The sequence below is a fragment of the Tachysurus fulvidraco genome, chromosome 5 (assembly GCF_022655615.1).
Source record: "Tachysurus fulvidraco isolate hzauxx_2018 chromosome 5, HZAU_PFXX_2.0, whole genome shotgun sequence".
Lineage (NCBI taxonomy): Eukaryota > Metazoa > Chordata > Actinopteri > Siluriformes > Bagridae > Tachysurus > Tachysurus fulvidraco.
The window spans coordinates 27,905,241-27,923,644 of NC_062522.1; the positions used below are offsets into that span (position 1 = coordinate 27,905,241).

The following is an 18,404-nucleotide window of genomic DNA, read 5'->3' on the forward strand; positions in this document are numbered from 1 at the left end:
AAAATTATAATTATCAAAAGGATTTAATTATTATTATCCAAGCTTTTATCATTGGAATCAACAATGTTTGTTATGCATATCAGTGTTTTATAGAACATGAACATCAGTCGTATCAGCTCGGTGGCACAAAGACATTCGATTTATTTAAAGTATCATAAATAGGTCAACCAAACATGTTTTTAGGGAACATTTTTGGACTAGCTTCCCAATGCTACTACATCACAGGTCAGCATAACAAACTTGGATGAAAGAGCCATCTACCCTCTTCCACAAACAGATACCCACGAGTGACGAGCGGTTAGAGAGAAAGCGTATAAACCTGCATTGCCAGAATTCAAACCATTACACACACACAATAAAAATATATTGTTTAACTGGGAAGTAGCACTGAACAGCTTAACAGACAAAGCCAAGATAGAAACAATCTAATCAGAACTACATCTTTACCCAGAATCGCTTCCTCAATTAATCTTTATGCCACACTGAAAACCCAATACTGCTTGCATACAGTGCATACAACTACATACAGAGAAGGTGGAGCTCCTGATTTTAGCACTTTGACCTCCTTTTTGTCTATTTATACAGATAACGGTGTGTCCTACAGTGTCAAAGCACAGCAGTAATCAAAAATCTGACATCAGACTTCACCAAAGCAGTGTATGATTTAGTTTTCATGGTGTGAAACCAGAGATTAGCTGCTTTGATATTAGAGACAAAAATACCTGCAGTGCAAAAATAAAAAAGATGCATATTTCAGACCCTGAGCGGCTGATATGGGGATTATGAAGCATAGTGAAAAATGGTACAATTTTATTTCAGTGGGAACAAAGAGAAAAAAAAATGCAGCAGGAGGAGAAGAAAGGTTCACGTTTGAAACTATGAGCCATGGTGGAGACTGCGGGACTCCGTTTGGTGACTCATGCACTGAAATCCATGCCAATTTGATCTGCCCTCAACATAAACATCCACCCCTGAAGCCTTTAAAGGAATATACTGCTGAATAAATCAGTTTTCTCTGCGAGTGGAAGCTTAGCCATCGTATTCATTGATTAATCATTTAGATGCATGCATGTGGCAAACCCTTTCATCCAAAACAACTTGTAAGCAGGTACAACTGCTGATGCCAGAAGTGTGGATTTGGAGTTCCTGGCCACTTAATCAAAACCTTACCCCTAAAAACTCCACATACAGGGAACAAAAAGGCATTTGAGAAACTCAGTGATGCAGTGGAGCCTGGCAAAGAAATCTCAGGTCATCAATGACATAACAAAAAAGGATGACAAGAATTTAGCATCATCATACAGTAGGAAGGGCAATGAACTGGACAAGCAAGACATTGAAGCAGCGCTTAAAGCGGCTATTACTTTACGCGTAACTGTGTACAGCTCTAAAAATTTAGGGCATCCATGTGACCATCCATAGCAGGAGAACCTGATTCACAGTGGAGCAGAAAGCACTCATCAGAAGTAGAATTAACTGAACTGTTTTTCAGTTCTGTTTCTTTTTAACAGACGGTTTATTAAGTCAGTTTTGAAAGTGAGATGGAAGAAGAGCCGCAGGCTGTAAATCCTTTACAGATTAGCTTTAGTTAGATTAGACTCTGATTCACTTGTAAGTGACTCTATAAAAGTACCCGTCATTGGCTAATGTAATGGGTTAACAGAATAGAAGTGAGCGACTGAGAAACGTCATCTGTCTGCTTTCTGCACTGAGAATAATGGCAGAGAAATAAACCCGCAAATTCACCTTCAGCTTCATCCGTTTTCCCAGCCGTCTGCACACTGTTAGACTGTGATTCTGCGCTCTCCGTTGCCTTCTTTCCTGGGTGCTTTTTAAACATTCGTTTGACCTGTAAAACAGGAGCAGAGACGTCTTTAACTCTGAGGAAGGCTGTTTTTTTTCTGTCTGAATAAGAGTTAAAATTAGTAAAAGTTTCTGTGCGTGTGAATCTACCTTCCGGATGACTGGGTCTTCAGGTAAGACCGGCGCCCCCTCTGGCCCCTCACAGGTGATTCGTGTCGCATCTCCTTTAGCAGGAAAGACGTACAGAGCTCTCTCGCCCAGCTGCCTCTGTGTGTGATCAAAGTATCCCAGGCGCTTCACTCTAAACAAATCAGACAACATAAAATGGTATGATCTGGCAACACAGCTTGATTCAAATTTAGTAACATAATTAATTGAATTGATTTTACAAATAATTCCGAGTCAAAGACAAAGACAGTCAGGTAGACGTACATAATTTGACAATTTCAAAATATCAACAGCAAAAGCATATTGTCTACATAGGAATATCCTATGCTTCCTAAATACTTTCTCTCTTTTGATTAATACATTTAACCGTGTGCACGCAACAAGAGATTATTATTCCTAAATAATGCATTATGTTAATTTTTTTTTAAATATCCATGTTTGCATGTTTTTTTTCCTGAGTGAAGAGACTTTTAGATTAATAAAAGATTTAACATTGCCAGGTAGGTCATTCTGCCTGAGACAGAGGACACAATGTCAAGTTGTCTGCATTAAATCCAAATAAACTTTTCAACATATTGCCGTTTAATAAGTTAACTGTATGACACGGAAAGACAAAAGGAGCAAAATCTGTATGATCTGAAGGTCACTTAGATTTGCTCTCTTTTCCCAGGCTGTATCATGTCTCAGTACAGCTATAACAGACACTACCATGTACAATCTTTTCCCTTTCTTAACTGAATATGAGCGCATTTACTTACTTAACATTTAATTCAGCAATTAGGGAGGTCATGAAACAGTATTGTTAAAGATTCCCAGTTCACTCAGTGGCCATTAAATCACAAACATGCATGTTCATACACTTAAGCTAGTAGGCTTAATCTTTATAATGTTATCTAGTTGAAGCAGATTAGTTAGTTACCTTGGTTCGAGTAAGATTACAGAAAAGTGCTTCTGAACAGCTGTAAGTGGACACGTTTTATTGTTGTCGTTGAAGCAGAATCAAATATTTAGAAGTGATTTCAAGTCAAAGTTTCTGTGCATACTCATTTCACAGGACCATGCACATTGTAATCATTTTAAATGACTGGTAAAGTGACACGACATACGGCTGAGTACGGTGACCCATACTCAGAATTTGTTCTCTGCATTTAACCCATCCAAAGTGCACACACACAGCAGTGAACACACACACTGTGAACACACACCCGGAGCAGTGGGCAGCCAATTATGCTGCGGCGCCCGGGGAGCAGTTGGGGGTTCGGTGCCTTGCTCAAGGGCACCTCAGTCGTGGCCGGCCTGAGACTCGAACCTACAACCTTAGGATTACGAGTCAGACTCTCTAACCATTAGGCCATGACTTGCCCCACTTGTCTACTGTTGTTTAAACACAGCAAAGATGTTTTATTGTGTTACTTTATTTAAAAAGACGATGTAGTGCCTCCTCCGGATATTTTCACATAGTACGTTTTGCTTTGATCCAGTTCACGGTCACATGTTGTGGTGTTTGATTCTGGTCATTGGCACAACACTGTACACTAGGTTTACATTATAGTCTAGCATGTTGGTATTTTGGTTTAGATAATATTTGGTATAGAAATAATTTCTTTCATGAAGATACTGCACATACATCATCTTTAATTTTTTGTTTATAGGTTTGGTTATCTTCACAGCCTAGAGATTCAGAAAAGATGTATTTGCAAGAGGTTACTGCAGTGGGAAATCCTGAGTAGCTATAAGTCAAGCAATAGAGATGATCGAGTATAACTGCACTGCTGCAGGGAGAAATTTCCAGCAGAATATCAGAGCTTTACTGTAAGCAACGCCACTTGACAGCACTGCAGTGCACGATGTTCATTCAAAAGCAAAACTGGATGAATCTAACAGTGTATACTGTGTTATACAGACTACTACTGATGATACTGTAGGTTTAGTTCATCACTGCTGTAGATCGACACCTTAAAATTTATAAGAAGGGATTATATATTTAGGGTAAAACATGTCAAATATAATTCTAAAATGTAACCCCTTAAAACTGAATATTCTGAATTTTACCATGCAATGATTCATTGTGTTATGCTCCAACACCAACATTATTTAAACTGTAACCCATGATTAGGGCCAGATGTGGGGTAGGGGAGGATTGTCACATTGAACATTTTATTAGTTTATTAGAAAAATGCAATATTTACACCATTTAACGGGATTTCACAGAATTCTACTTCTGGGATGAGAAAACCAGCACCTTTATACATAATGTTCAATGGAGTTATATAAACCTCACCATAAGCTTTGGTGTGAAATTAAAAATAATTGTTGTTCTGCAAGCGTTATCCGTTTAATCTAATAATGATGACCGAGACAGACAGACAGACAGAGCGAGCTAAGGCAGACAGTCACACAGAAAGAACAGACAGACAGATATTGAGGCAGGTCAAATCAAAGGTTGATAAAAAGGTGGATAGAGATCTAGAGAGACAGACATAAAAAGGCAGGCATACAAAAGGTAGACAGAAGGGTAGATAAAGGACAAAGAAATAGAGAAACAGATGAAAGCAAAAAAGAGAGACAGACAAGCTTCTGAAGGCTTTATCTGTGTAACCCAAATAATCTAACATAAGCAGTTACAGATAGGTAAGGAGGTAGTATGTGGAGAGATAGATAGCTAGATAGACAGACACACACTTTTTCAGTCACACTGTTCCACTGTTTATTAGTAATTAGAAATAGAGATTTAAAAGGTGAACATGAAAAAGGAAACAAAATAAAACTGACACCAGCGCTGCTAAAAATGGTTTTCTTTTACAAATACAAATTAAATAATATCCCAATGATGTGATTTCCATCGCTGCTGAACATCATACAGGAGACTAGTTGTGTTACCGTGAAATTGTGTTCGTACCTGCAGAGGTTCTCCTGTGTGATGGTGGATGGTGGGGGAAAGACACTGTCTGAGCCTTGAGGAGAGTAGCTCTTAGTGATCCACGTGACTTTGAGCTCCACAACCTGCACCTAGTGAAGACATACAGCAATAATGGATGAATGCTAGCTGCTTTAAACGGATGCACATCCCCAAAACTCTGTGTTTAGAGTCTAAAACATACCTTAAGAAAACTGAAATATAAACAGTGTACAAATTATTTTCACTTTTCAATCTCATTAGAGTCACTCTTACAAAAATCCAACTTATAACTTGTGAACAAACATTTTACGATCAGTATTTGTATGAATATGAAAATTTACAATCCACATACAGTAAGCAACATATAATGCCATGCATATAATGCACGTGTTCAGACGTGACCTACCTCTTCTACCACCACTCTGAACTTGCTCTTCTTGCTGAGGACTGGCTTCACACCGTACAGCCACTGCACGCTGGAGAAGACCTTAGCCGGCCCAATGAGGACTTGACCCGGGTAAAAGCCGTATGCCTCGTCAAAAAACAGCCCCTGACACACGGTGAAAGATGAAAAGTATAAAGCTATGTATTAGTGAAAAACAAACAACAATCCTAATCCAAAAGCTAAACCTGTCAATCATTGTTTTATGGAGTACTAAAACTGGACTGGTAAGTATGGTAAAAAGGGACTGGTTTATGCAGGGGAACCACATGCTGGGATGCTAAAACAGATGCATACAGACAAACAATTTCAAACATTTTCAAATGATGGAAGCAGCTGAGTGGATAACAGAATATTGTGCTTCAGCAATGAATTTCATCTCTACAATTCCAGGAAAGCACTGCACTGGAAGAAAAACTAATACTTTTACAGCTGTCTCAATAAATAGGTGAAGCAATGACCACTATTCAGAGGCTCTACACAAATTATTTACGTGAATCATTGCAGATATTCTGTTGTGGCTTTCCCTAAACGCACACTTGTATAGTACAGTACTTAAAATAGACCAGAGACCTGCTACAGTGCTAAAGACCTTTAAGGGTTACAGGCTTTGACAGATTTTTGATACAAGTTTATTTATCTAGAGGAGCTCTTACTGAATCGCTGACATGTGGGTAAACATCATAGAGTTTGGATCCGTCTTCTTCACTCATTGAACATCTGTACAAAGATGATTAAGCAGTTTACAAACCATGACACAGAAAGCCACATCTTACTCTAATGCAAGATCTAATGAAGTCTGAAAACACTTGCTTAAGTTACACTACTTAAAATCAGTAACTACAACAGAAGAACATTAAGATTAAAGTTCTACACACAGATCAGGCTGAATGAGGAGACTACTACAGTGATTGGAAAGAAATCTGCCTTCAAGTCAAGGTCAAGATAAAACGTGTCTCTGAGCATTAACTCAAAGACAAAAACAAATAAACAAGGACAGAAAAGAATAAATGAGTATACCTTGCGCCGTTGGACAGCTTTAGGATGATGCGATTGCTGAGGTCATACACTTTCCCCAGCCAGAAGTCATACACAATGTAGTCACCATACATAAAAGACTATAGGGGGATCAGAGAAGAGAGGAACAACTATGGGCAAAGATCACCTTATTTCCTGGTGAACAGATATGAACAAAAATATTTGTGCATGTTTGTGCATTTTGGAAAACTGTTATTGCCAACATTCATTCAGTAAATGCTATTGGAATAATTGAGCAAGTTGGGAATTTGTGGAACATTTGTCAGTTATTGTTAAACAATGGTGAATATCACTGAGAGGGGGCATGGTGGCTTAGTGGTTAGCACGTTTGCCTCACACCTCCAGGGCTGGGGGTTCGATTCCCGCCTCGTGTGTGTGGAGCTTGCATGTTCTCCCCGTGCCTCGGGGGTTCCCTCCGGGTACTCCGGTTTCCTCCCCCGGTCTAAAGACATGCATGGTAGGTTGATTGGCATCTCTGGAAAATTGTCCGTAGAGTGTGTATGTGAGTGAATGAGAGTGTGTGTGCCCTGTGATGAGTTGGCACTCAGTCCAGAGTGTATACTGCCTTGATGCCCACTGACGCCCGAGATAGGCACAGGCTCTCCGTGACCCGAGAGTTCGGATAAGCGGTAGAGAATGAATGAATGAATATTATTGGTTAACTTATATTAAATAGGCCAGTTGACACAGTTAACAATATCGATAAAGAAGCATTTCCAATTTAGCCAATTATGGCTACAGGTTTTATAACAGAGACCAGAGGAGAATGACCAGAGCATTTCTAGCTGACATGAAGACTACAGTAACTCAAATAACCACTCTTTACACTCATGGGGCCAAAGGGCTTAAAGAGCAGAAGACCAGATAAGATACTAGACCAGATTCAAGGACTAGGTTCTGGTTCAGAACAGGGATCTGAAGCAATATTTGGCACAGGCCAGATCAGGACGAGAAAAAAAACAGGTCAATTTCTCCTCTGAACCTCTCTCTCACGACAAAGACCTTTCTAGCCACATAACAGCTGCTTCTTAATATTTTTTGCTTGTCACACATTTTTTAATAAAGTAGGTAGTGAGTATATACATTTTTTTGCAGGGATAACGAAATGAAATTTGAAGATATAGAAAACTTACCCAGATGTGTTGCAGGTCCCGACTGTTTACAGGATATAAACAGCAGTTGGTCCCCACCAGTTTCACAGCACACTCTGTGTTAATGTTGGTCACTATACCACACTGCTTATCCTGTAGGACCCAAACAACACACGGTTGCTCACAGCCTCCTCACACCAGTACCATAACATGTTTTAATCTCTAATAGCTGGCCACAAATTTGTTCCGAGCAATTTTATCTGTGACAATCGGCAGATTAAATCAGGTCTATTAACATCTGACAGCTGAGAACAGCTTGATTTATAAAGTGTGAAGCGAGCCCCGATTAAGGCCGGGGGGAACTGTGCACTGTGCAATTAACATCTGAGGTGATAAGTGAGCAACTCACATTTGAATTCATTCGGCGCACAAAGTCTCGAGGCACAATGGATCGATCTTCAAGTTTCAGCTGTGAAATAGAGAGATAGAGAGAGAGAGAGAGAGAGAGAAAGAGAGAGAGAGAGAGAGAGAGAGAGAGAAATCAGAGTTAGTGATAATTGAAACAGGCAGTCACTTGTCCCCTTTAGCAAAGGCGAGCTTTTTTCAGTAAAGTTCCAGCAGTAGCAAAAGCTTGAGGACTGGATCACCATTAACTTCTCTGTGCTAGATGGAGGATTGTCAGTGCTTTGTGAAAATCAGGTAAAGCTGAAACTTTAGGTTTTTCAACATAGGAACGTCTTTGCAGTTTCTCTGCAACATAAGCTGCATTTTTGACTTATTAACTTTAAGAGTGAGAGGAAAACTGAGAGGCTGGTACATGAATAAGGGAAGAGGAATGAGCGCTATAATGTAAGCGCTAACTGGAACTTGTTTCACTACAATATACGTAACTATATACTGCTAAAAAAAAAACATGTACCGTAGTTTAGCAAATATAAACTGTAACAACTTGCAAATCGTCGTAATATAAAAGAAATAAAACTCTTTGGGATGTGATGAAAACGATCGACTTTAGATGGGTAAGCGTTACTCCGTTCATGGAACATATTCAAACATTGGGCCTCATTTAATCTAAATTTATATAAACTAATGTATTTGTGAACTTCGTTTTTGGTAAATTTATACAAGATGAAAGTGTTGTGAAAGATGACATGGTGCCAGAGGTGTAGTCTACGTGATACGCAGGTATACACCGTATAACCACTAGGAAAGGCCAAGGATTTCCGTATACCCACTTAAAGCGTGAGGTTACGTAACAATATCGTTTTGTGACAGAACTTTCATTCATAAATTCACTCCGCACTGTGTTGTGAACACGGACTGTTGTTGCGATTGCGAATCACTAACGTTTTTGGACCATTGGGGCTTCCGTGGCCTGTGACCTGATCTGACGTCACCTACAAAGGAGGAAAAGGAGTTGCTTGGCGGTCTTTTTTGCCGCAAATTAGAAATTAACTAACTAATGTAAAAGAAGATATGAAACGAAAGTAGACTCAAACTACCCCTTAAGTGTTTTCGGAAGCCTCCGCTTAAAGCTACAGCAGCTTCGGGTGCCATTTGCCATTTCACCCACAGCCCGAGTATAAATGTATTTGGAAAGCTTTGTAAACTACCAGTTCATTCAGTTCATAATATTCTGCAATGAAAGAGTGTTGGTGCTAAAACTGAACAAATGTTTATTGTTCACTCTTAAATGTACATTGAAAATTGACAGCTGATAAAACCTGTGCTCCAGGTCCCATATTCATATAACATTTAAGGCTAAATGCAACTCTTAAAGGTAAAGTTCACCCAAAAATGAAAATTGTGTTATTTTTCAAAATATCATCTTTTGTGTTAAACAGAAGAAAGAAACTCATACAGTTTTGGAACAAATTGAGGGTGAGGAAATAACACAATTTTCTTTTTTGGGTGAACTTTACCTTTAAGAGCTACAGTTAGCCTTAAATGTTATATGAATATGTCTTTTGTTGCTTATAATAAATTGGAATGTTGATAACACATAAGCAGTCTTTAATAATGCTCTCAATGACATGTAGATGCATATTTTATGCGTTAGTGAGTGTGGCGGTGCCTATGGGGTGTCGCTCTAGGATGGGTGCGTATGAGGCTGGAAGGGGGGGGGGACAGTATACTCACTACAAAAAACTAGACTACACCATTAGTCTAATCCTAAGAGAGTTCAATTTACATATAAGGAGTGTCACTAAGGTGAGCCTCATATGATTTACTTCAAATAGAATGATTGTTGAGGAATATATAATACATTCCATTGTACATATTGATTAGATTTTTATTTTAATAAATATTCTAAATCCTAAATGTAAGGAAAATCGAACTAGGCAGTTTGAACAAACTAAAGCACAATGAAAAAAGATAATGAAAAAAGTCTGTTGCAGCTTATGCTCTGCAGTGGCTGAGCTGCATTATTAAATTGCATTATTATTTTAGCGCACGCTGTGCTTAGGAGGTGATCTTTCACCATCATTTTGACGTTCAGCTCTTTGTAGGTTTAATACAGTTGTAGGTGTCACTAAATGTAAATCAGCTGCAGCATGAACACACTTGGTGCCTTATGGGTGGGTGGGGGGGCTTCGAGGTTCTAATGCAGTGTTTGTCATTTAAATAAATCCGTGAATTAATTTAAAATCATGTGTTTTTTCTTTTTTTTTCAAAGAGGCATTTCCCTTGTTAACTAGAGTGTGAACAGTAAATAATCATTAAATGACTCATTGAAAGACATGTGTTGCATTTAGTCTGTCTGTGGTTGGTTTCTGGAAAGCATGCAGAGTCTAAAAATGTGTGTTTTGTTCAAGAAAACGAATTAAAATCACAGGGGTGACGAGACACTTTGCTTGTTTTTCTGTTACCATTGCATTAGATCATTCAGGCAGCAGTGCTGATCCGAGCTGTGTCACAGCAAGAACACAACAATTTTGAACTGATCGATATGATGTTATTTAACAGATATGCCAACACAAATCCAAAGATAGTGTGAGCCAAAAACTGAATTAGCACCTTTGCACGGCCTGAAGAATCCAATTAAATGCACACAGCCTGATTGTGAATCAATATCTTGAGACTTTTCTGCTGACGTGGAAACTGGGTGACTATAAATAGCCACCAGTAGACTGGGCAACATCCTAAATCTCACAGTCATACTGTACTGTATCTTTGGTTCAACAGACATAGATGGGATGAGCCGATTGGCTGGAGATGATGTCATTTATGCAGCCGAGCTGATCAGGGGAGAGGCATCGCTCTCCTCAGCCTGCATTTCAACAATAGGATGGATGCGGCTCTGACGCTGACACCTCGGTGACTCACTTGTATGTATTAGATATGCAGCACCATAACACCCTCCACCTGCCCCCCTTTCTCTCTGTTGCTTGCCTAAAAACCGTGCAACAGAGTGAGCATAACAGAGCTTTCTTGCTAAAGCTCATGCCCCACCTTGTATCTCGGCAATCATCTGCTAGTCCAAGCTGCAGCTAAAAAAATTTAACCATATAGAAACATGTACTGAATCAAAATCAGCTGTCCATCTGTTCTCAAACCAAAACTCTGAACCTGGTGTTAAACGTCATAGTAGCTGGCACATTTCCAACTGAAATTAGGCTTAGAATAAAAGTTAAAAAATAAAATAAAGTGAGCAGAAAAACAAAATGTAAAGACTTTTTTTTTTACAAAAACAAAATAAGGTTTTAAATGTGTATCCATCAGTAATTTTATATACATAATTTATAGTATATTATGTATATTAGAGATGTAAACAAATAGGAATACATCATCCAGACTGAACGTTGAACATAAATACAAACAGTAGCTGCACTACAAAACGTTCCCATACACATCACTAATTAAAACTAAAGACCGTGAGTGACGTACGTTTTTTCCCTAAATAAATAAATAAAAACTTTAATCCTTAAATCCAAACCAGACAGATATTCAGATAATTAAAACATACAGATACACCTGTAATGTGTAAGCATCATGTATATAGACATTGTGTACATTGTTTTGCTACGACTTACTAAGTTCTTGATTACAAATGACAGCAAAATCAACTCAATGCTGATCAGATATAAATAACGAGTCTCACAATTCAGTCTTGTGATGAAATGAACAATAATCACTTAACCCCAGCGCATTGCAGCCTGAGCATCATCAATGTTTAACTAATGCATCACTAGACAACAGTACTGATAGGAGTTCCATCCGTAAGACAAATCACAGGATATTATATAAATGTGCTCGCTTTCTATGCAGGGATATACATGGGATGCTCCGATTAAAATAAAACAAAAATGTAAGCAATGATATGGAGAGCTTTTCTGTGAACATTTATAGAAGAAGTCTCCAGTGTCAGAGCATTGTAACATTTAACAGTATATCTGGTCCTTTAAGTTACCTTTAGGACAGAGCAGCAGGCATTTAAAATTTTTGAGGATTATTAAAAATAACTGGTGAGGGAATGACTGTTTATAGCTACTATAATGCAATCATAACAGGAAGTGACTTGTTTCATTAGTTATAAGTTCTTGTTTTGTGGAAAACAGTCATCGGGGTGGTAACAAATCCCACCAGTAGCTTATTATTTTCCTGTAACATCACATCCTGTAGAGTTGTAATCCTTCCTTATCATACAGGCTTCAAATAATCATATTTTGCATCAGCTTCAGGAGGGTTTAATGCCTGCTACACCTGTCTCTGTCTAACAATAAAATGCAAAAAAATAAAGATGATGATGTTTTGCTCTTATGACAACAACCTTCGCTAGGCTGAGCTCAAAATTAAGAGGCAGGTATTGATTACAGCAAAATCAATATGGATCTGCTCTGCCACCGTGTTTGTTTTTACTCACTGTGCTAATAAGCAGAATGCTACCTACATCCCAGAGTAAGATAAGGGGCAGAGGGTGGGACTGCAGCAGTGGACTGCAGCAGAAGAAGAGGCACGCCTTAAACTGCAGACACGCCCACACACAAACACACACACCTACTCCAATTCCTTCGACATCTCCTCCACATTTAACATGCAATGTTGTGGGTTGAGCTTGGTACAACAAACAGGCTGCATGAATGTTAGAAAAGAAAAACAACCATGTAAACAACCGTATTACATGCAATTTTGAATATTTATGCACAGACAATCTACAACCAAGAAAAAAAGAAAAGAAAAGAAAGTGCATCCAAAAAATCCCAGGTCTCCTCTCCACATGTCCTCATTATAACCAAGGATGTGTTTTCCACTCACAGGCACTTGTTTCCATGGTACACAACGTGCATCAAATGATGCATGAATAATATACGATTCCACAGCTTGAGTACTAGACAGATGAAACAAGTGGGTTTTTTTGTGTGTTTGCAGCGAGTGTGTGGCTAACATTTTACACTATTAGCTATAAAAGCTGGAGATTAAAATTAAATGAAAAATTAAAACATTTACACAAGTTTGACTTTGTAAAGAATGACATTACCATAAAATCTGGCACACACTTTCTTCATTTTTGGACCTTTTGATTTTAAAGCACTGCCATTTTAGAGGACATGGCAACCAAAGCAACTGGCAAAGGGCATTGAGGTGAAATCCATAATATTCCAGAAAGAGAAAGCAATTTTTAAAGATAGATAGATAGATAGATAGATAGATAGATAGATAGATAGATAGATAGATAGATAGATAGATAGATAGATAGATAGATAGATAGATAGATAGATAGATAGATAGATAGATAGATAGATAGAGAATACTAGAAATAATGTTAAATGTGGTGATAATTTTTTCCAGATCTTGTGAAAATTGCCTTTGATCCAAAAACTTGAAATAATATTGGACCAAATAATATTCAAACTTTAGAGATCAACACAAGTGCAATACAGTATATTCACATCACGCAGCATGATGCAGCTGTACCTCCTGAAGCCACACCTGAACTGAGGTGAAGAAACAAGTGGGAGACAGAGCTCTACACACTCCAGCACAAGGACACAAATATACACACACAGCAGGCTACGTGTCAAATAATTTGCAGCTCCTGAAGCTAGTGTGACACACACACACCTCACAAGCTCAGACAGAAACATATACCCACAGACATACACAACACACACACACTGACACAAACACAAAGAGAGGAGGGGGGGGGATGCATCATTTCTGCCACAGAATTTTCTGACTGTTCTTCAATAAAACTATACATATACTGTATAATGATACCCAAGTCAACCATACACTGGTAGCTTTTATTTCACTGTAACAAAACTTAAAGTATTCTGTATTTACCTTGACAGAAAGTGAAAACAATTATAAGTGTGTATGAGGGTGAGGCCTCCAGGGTGTCGGGTAATATCAGAGTTCAAAACACGGTGGAATGGTTAAAAAAAAATGTATTGGGGAAAATGGAAGACTCTGTTTTGTGTATCTTTGAGTGCAAACAAAATACTAAAATGTGGAGTTTCTAAACACAAAAGTTAGATAGAGACACGCACAAGGACACGCACTGCATCTCTGCATCGAAGTCGGTCACTGATTAAGAATCTGCCCCTGAAACTAATCCAACTGGATAAATTTGCTCTCGCTCTCGCTCTCTCTCTCTCACAGACACGGGGCACGCAGACACGGGGCACGCAGACACGGGGCACGCAGACACGGGGCACGCAGACACGGGGCACGCAGACACAGCATAGGGGTGCAGCTTCAGACCTGCTCCTCTTTGCTCGACCTAACTATATTAAAGTATAGGACAAGGGAAACCTGAGACAGAGAATGCAGAGCCCAGACTAGTTAATTCCTTTAAACACTCTGATATATCAAAACACCTGATGGGTCCATCCGCTGACACTGGCTAATGGTGAACCATTAACACCTATGCTTCATGCCTCCTACCTCCTTTACAGCCACAGACTGAAGGTGTTTTTCCATACTGCTTAACACACTGGATTTGCCTCAGTGAAGCCCCCTTGCCTTTGGGTTCTAAACCTGGTGTTTCAGATATCTGGTCCTGGGCTCAACTTAAGTCAGGTACAAAACCTCAAGTTACAGAACCCTGAACACATGCTTAACTGGTTACTGAGGTTACTTAATTTAACCCTTCACTTAAGAATAACTCTAATAGCAGACATGATCAGTCACGTCCATAAATATTTGGACATTTACATTATTTTCGTGGTCTATGACAATAAAACAGTTGAAATTAAACAATGAATATGTGCAGACTTTCAGCTTTAATTTGAGGACAGCTAAATCTAGGGAAATGTTTAATGGGGAAAGTAATCACTAACAGCTAGTCTACTAAAAACTATCAGAGCTAGTCTTTTGTCTTGTTTTACCATCAAGTGAAATGCATGCTCAATTGGATTCAGGTCAAATGACTCACTTGGCCATTGCAGATCATTTCACGTCTTTGCATTTAAAGAGTCTTGGGTTGCTTCCTAAATTTGTCATGGTAATTGTGTATTTGGACTGTGTAGTTCTGAAGAATTTGGCTGCATGTGAGCACATAATATAGCTTTTATTATAGCAAGATGATCTTAGTCTCATCTTGTTGCTCCTGTAATCTGGTATTTGAGGCTTATCAATATTTTTAGTAAACCCTCTGGATGTGCTCTGGAGAAATTCTTGATTTTTGACTTTCATCAGGGAAAAAATTCTTGTGTTATCCACAGCAGCCTTGACTTTCGGCATTTATAAGCTCACCTATGCGTTCTTTCTTTTGAAGAATATACCAAATTGTTGACCTAATATTTTTGCCAATTCTCTAATAGGTTTGATTTGATTGAACTTAATGATGGCTTACATGCCCGGCAGTGGCAGCTTAACAACAACAGATTCCAACAGCAAATGCCACACTTGAAAATCAATGCTAGACCTTTTATATAATTGCTTCCAAATTAAATAATAAGGGAATAACACACACCTGACCATGGAACAGCTGAGCATCCAACTGTCTAAATTCTTCTGGTACCTTAAAAGGGACCTTTCACTGGATTTGTTTGTGAATTGCCTAAAATTAAACCTGAGGGTTTGCACTTTAAGTATTACTCAGTATAAAATTTGACAGTCCGCTATACTGTAGTAGATGGCATAACTATCAATAACTATGCCAATGTCCAAATATTAATGGCCTTGTCTGTTAGTACAGTCTACAATACAATAACCTATATATTTACTATGTCACTAGATGGAGCTTTGTTTACTTTCCAACGAGCAGAATAATTATTAAGATTTTAAACATGCCTGTTTTTACTGCATACGTAATAAAACATGTTGCTTAATGGAGTCTGCCATCTGTTTTGTAATTGATTCACATTTTTACAACAAAACTCCAGCAAAACTGGTTAAATCTATTGAATGAGAAAACATGACACTAAGGACACAAGACAGAGGCAGCATACTGCTACTGGTTCACACCGGACCTTCTGCGTCTGATGGCCTCCAAAGGCTTAACGCAGCAATGACACAGCAAACACTGACCCTGAGCTAACACTCCCAGACCCTGTCCGACGCGAGAAACACAGGAGACCTTCACAGTAGTTCAGGACAACCCGACTGTGTTTATGTTTCCAGTAATCTGCACCAGTGCTCCCTCACACTCATGCTGCCCCTGCCCTACACACTCCCTCACATTGCATGTGAGTGCATAGGGCTATCAAACACACACAGCTTGGTGCTATCAAACAAACACAGGCTTCATGATTACTAGGCGGTTCTTTACCATTTGTGATAATTACAACAACAAAACAAACACTCTGATTATTCTCACTCTCTCGCCTGCTTTCCATGCATAATATTTGTCTCACCTTAGTTAAACATATTAATCACTAATGATGCAATTTCTCTATTTATTGCAGTATACAAAGCAGAGATCAATTAAAAAAAATACTGCATTAACATCTGTTTCTCCATCTAGACAACCCAGCTCAAAATCAGATTATTAACGACTTAAATAACTACCCCTGTAAGAACTGAATATGATGTTGGGTGTTCAGAGTCTATCACAAAATAGGAGCTAATCACCACTCAAGGAAAAAAGTGGCATCATAATCATAGATGCTGAGCTGCGTTGATAACTGGCCCTGCACTAATACAATGATTCGATATGTGGAGAAGGGGAGCTCAGTTTTTAGGGGTGACGGGCTTTATGTGGCTGCAACTATATGTTTCAATGCATTTTGCTTGATAAGTACTACACTGGATTCAACAAACAAACTACTTTTTGGGAGGTTAAACCCCTTGATACAGAAAAAATGTTTACTACATATGTGTTTCCACAAAAACACCATATAAGGTGCTTGAAGGTGATTGAAACAAACTGTCTCTGGATAGATAATCTGATAATCTAGTTATAATAGTCTAGAATTTTTGATATCTCAATATCATCTTATTATTCAAAAGGAATTACAGTCTGGTTTGTTTACAGATGACTAGGAGTAATGACTTAGCTTATGCAATTTGCATAAATAAAGAAATTGATTGATTATGAAGTATGTATATACTATGGGTAGGTTTAATGTGACAATGTCCCAATGATGATTTGTAGTCTACTGCTGTTTTCTTTTATTATTATTTTATTAAAACAAATTCAATCTTGAGCCTGTCCTATCCTTATATACACAGACACTCATAACAGGATTTATCATCATCAGATGCAGTTACAATCAAAATAAATATCTAAAATATACAAAAATATACTTTATCATATTTGCGAATGAAAAATAATACTATTAATACTAATACAATACAAGCAGCTATGTAGAAGGTCCTAGCATCATTTTTTAAAATAGTGCCCCCGGTGGTCAGTTCTTTTACATTTATAAACAACTTTATCATCAAAAATCACTTAACAATTGACACGGAGTTGCATTATATAGGAGAATTTCATCTCAATCAAACCTGAATCTAGGCAAAGAAAAATGGGTTTGGGGGAAAAAAGGGGGATTTTTTGAACAATTTGTTGTTTCTTGTTTGCCTCTTGGTCTTTTCACACCATGTTGAGGTGTAGACTAACATATGAGCATAATAAGCACCTTTGGAGCTTGGATCCCTAATTATCAGGTTTTATATCAGCAAAAAAGCTGCTCCAGTCAGGCTTTTTTAAAAAAAAAAAAAATGCCTGGTGTGTTGCATTATTTGCAACAAGCTCTGGACTGTGTGCAAGCCATAATTCATCTAAGTGATGATTACAATACAAAATAAAATATTTAGCAATTGGTAAAGGTGCCCTAGTAGATACACATAACAGTCCTTGACTTGCATACTATTTTATGCATTTTGTATTTCCTGCATGTTATATTAGTAAGCAGAATGCTCAATACTTAAAATGAATCAGACTTCAGAATTGTATTGAGAAACATGTAGCTCCACAAGGTTACACTGGTCTTGTAGATACTGAAGAGTTTCATTTAATGTTGCACAATTTGAATATCTTATTGCCATTCCAAAACTGCCATGGCGAAGAAAACCATGCTGTTCAAGGCTAAAGAAAGACTGGTCAGACTTTAACAAAATTATTTTCTTGAAATGCTGTGATGTTTCTAAAGCAGATAAGATGGGGTTGGGCTGATCAGGTGTATTCAGCTAACTGTAACAGGCATTGTTCACTGGTGAAAGCTAATAAGCCAAAAGCATGCTTTCGGAGCAGATGAACTCTGAAACAACATTTTTAAGTATTTTATTTTTGACTGTATTGTGGCTTTTAAGTAATTGCTCAAAGAGAAATCTATGCTAATGCATGGTAACCTCAGCCAATCAACAATGTTAGCATGTCATATTTCCAGCATGGTGTGTCAAAGCATTTGTGAATCATGCCACTGGCTCCCAGGAAATAAGCCCCTGTGGACTAAAGGTGGCAACACCCAGGACATGGGACAATGCAGCATGAGCAAACCTCATGGAGATATCCAGGTTGAACAAATTTAAGGGTTGGTTTGAAGTTAATGGAAAAAGCCAATTATATTGAAAT

At 38.3% G+C, this 18,404-nt stretch overlaps 1 protein-coding gene across 5 annotated transcripts in view; it reads right to left on the minus strand.

Moving 5' to 3' along the window:
* The window catches only part of ube2o (ubiquitin-conjugating enzyme E2O), a 35,965-nt gene that overhangs the window by 14,244 nt on the left and 3,317 nt on the right, over positions 1-18,404 (minus strand). For all 5 annotated transcript variants that reach the window (XM_027133632.2, XM_027133633.2, XM_027133630.2 and 2 more), the window contains 8 exons: positions 7,851-7,910; positions 7,484-7,594; positions 6,333-6,430; positions 5,969-6,032; positions 5,277-5,420; positions 4,871-4,980; positions 1,954-2,104; positions 1,747-1,849 (listed from right to left, as the gene is read on the minus strand). In XM_027133632.2, coding sequence (XP_026989433.2) covers positions 1,747-1,849; positions 1,954-2,104; positions 4,871-4,980; positions 5,277-5,420; positions 5,969-6,032; positions 6,333-6,430; positions 7,484-7,594; positions 7,851-7,910 — 841 coding nt within the window. The remainder of the gene's footprint in view (positions 1-1,746; positions 1,850-1,953; positions 2,105-4,870; positions 4,981-5,276; positions 5,421-5,968; positions 6,033-6,332; positions 6,431-7,483; positions 7,595-7,850; positions 7,911-18,404) is intronic.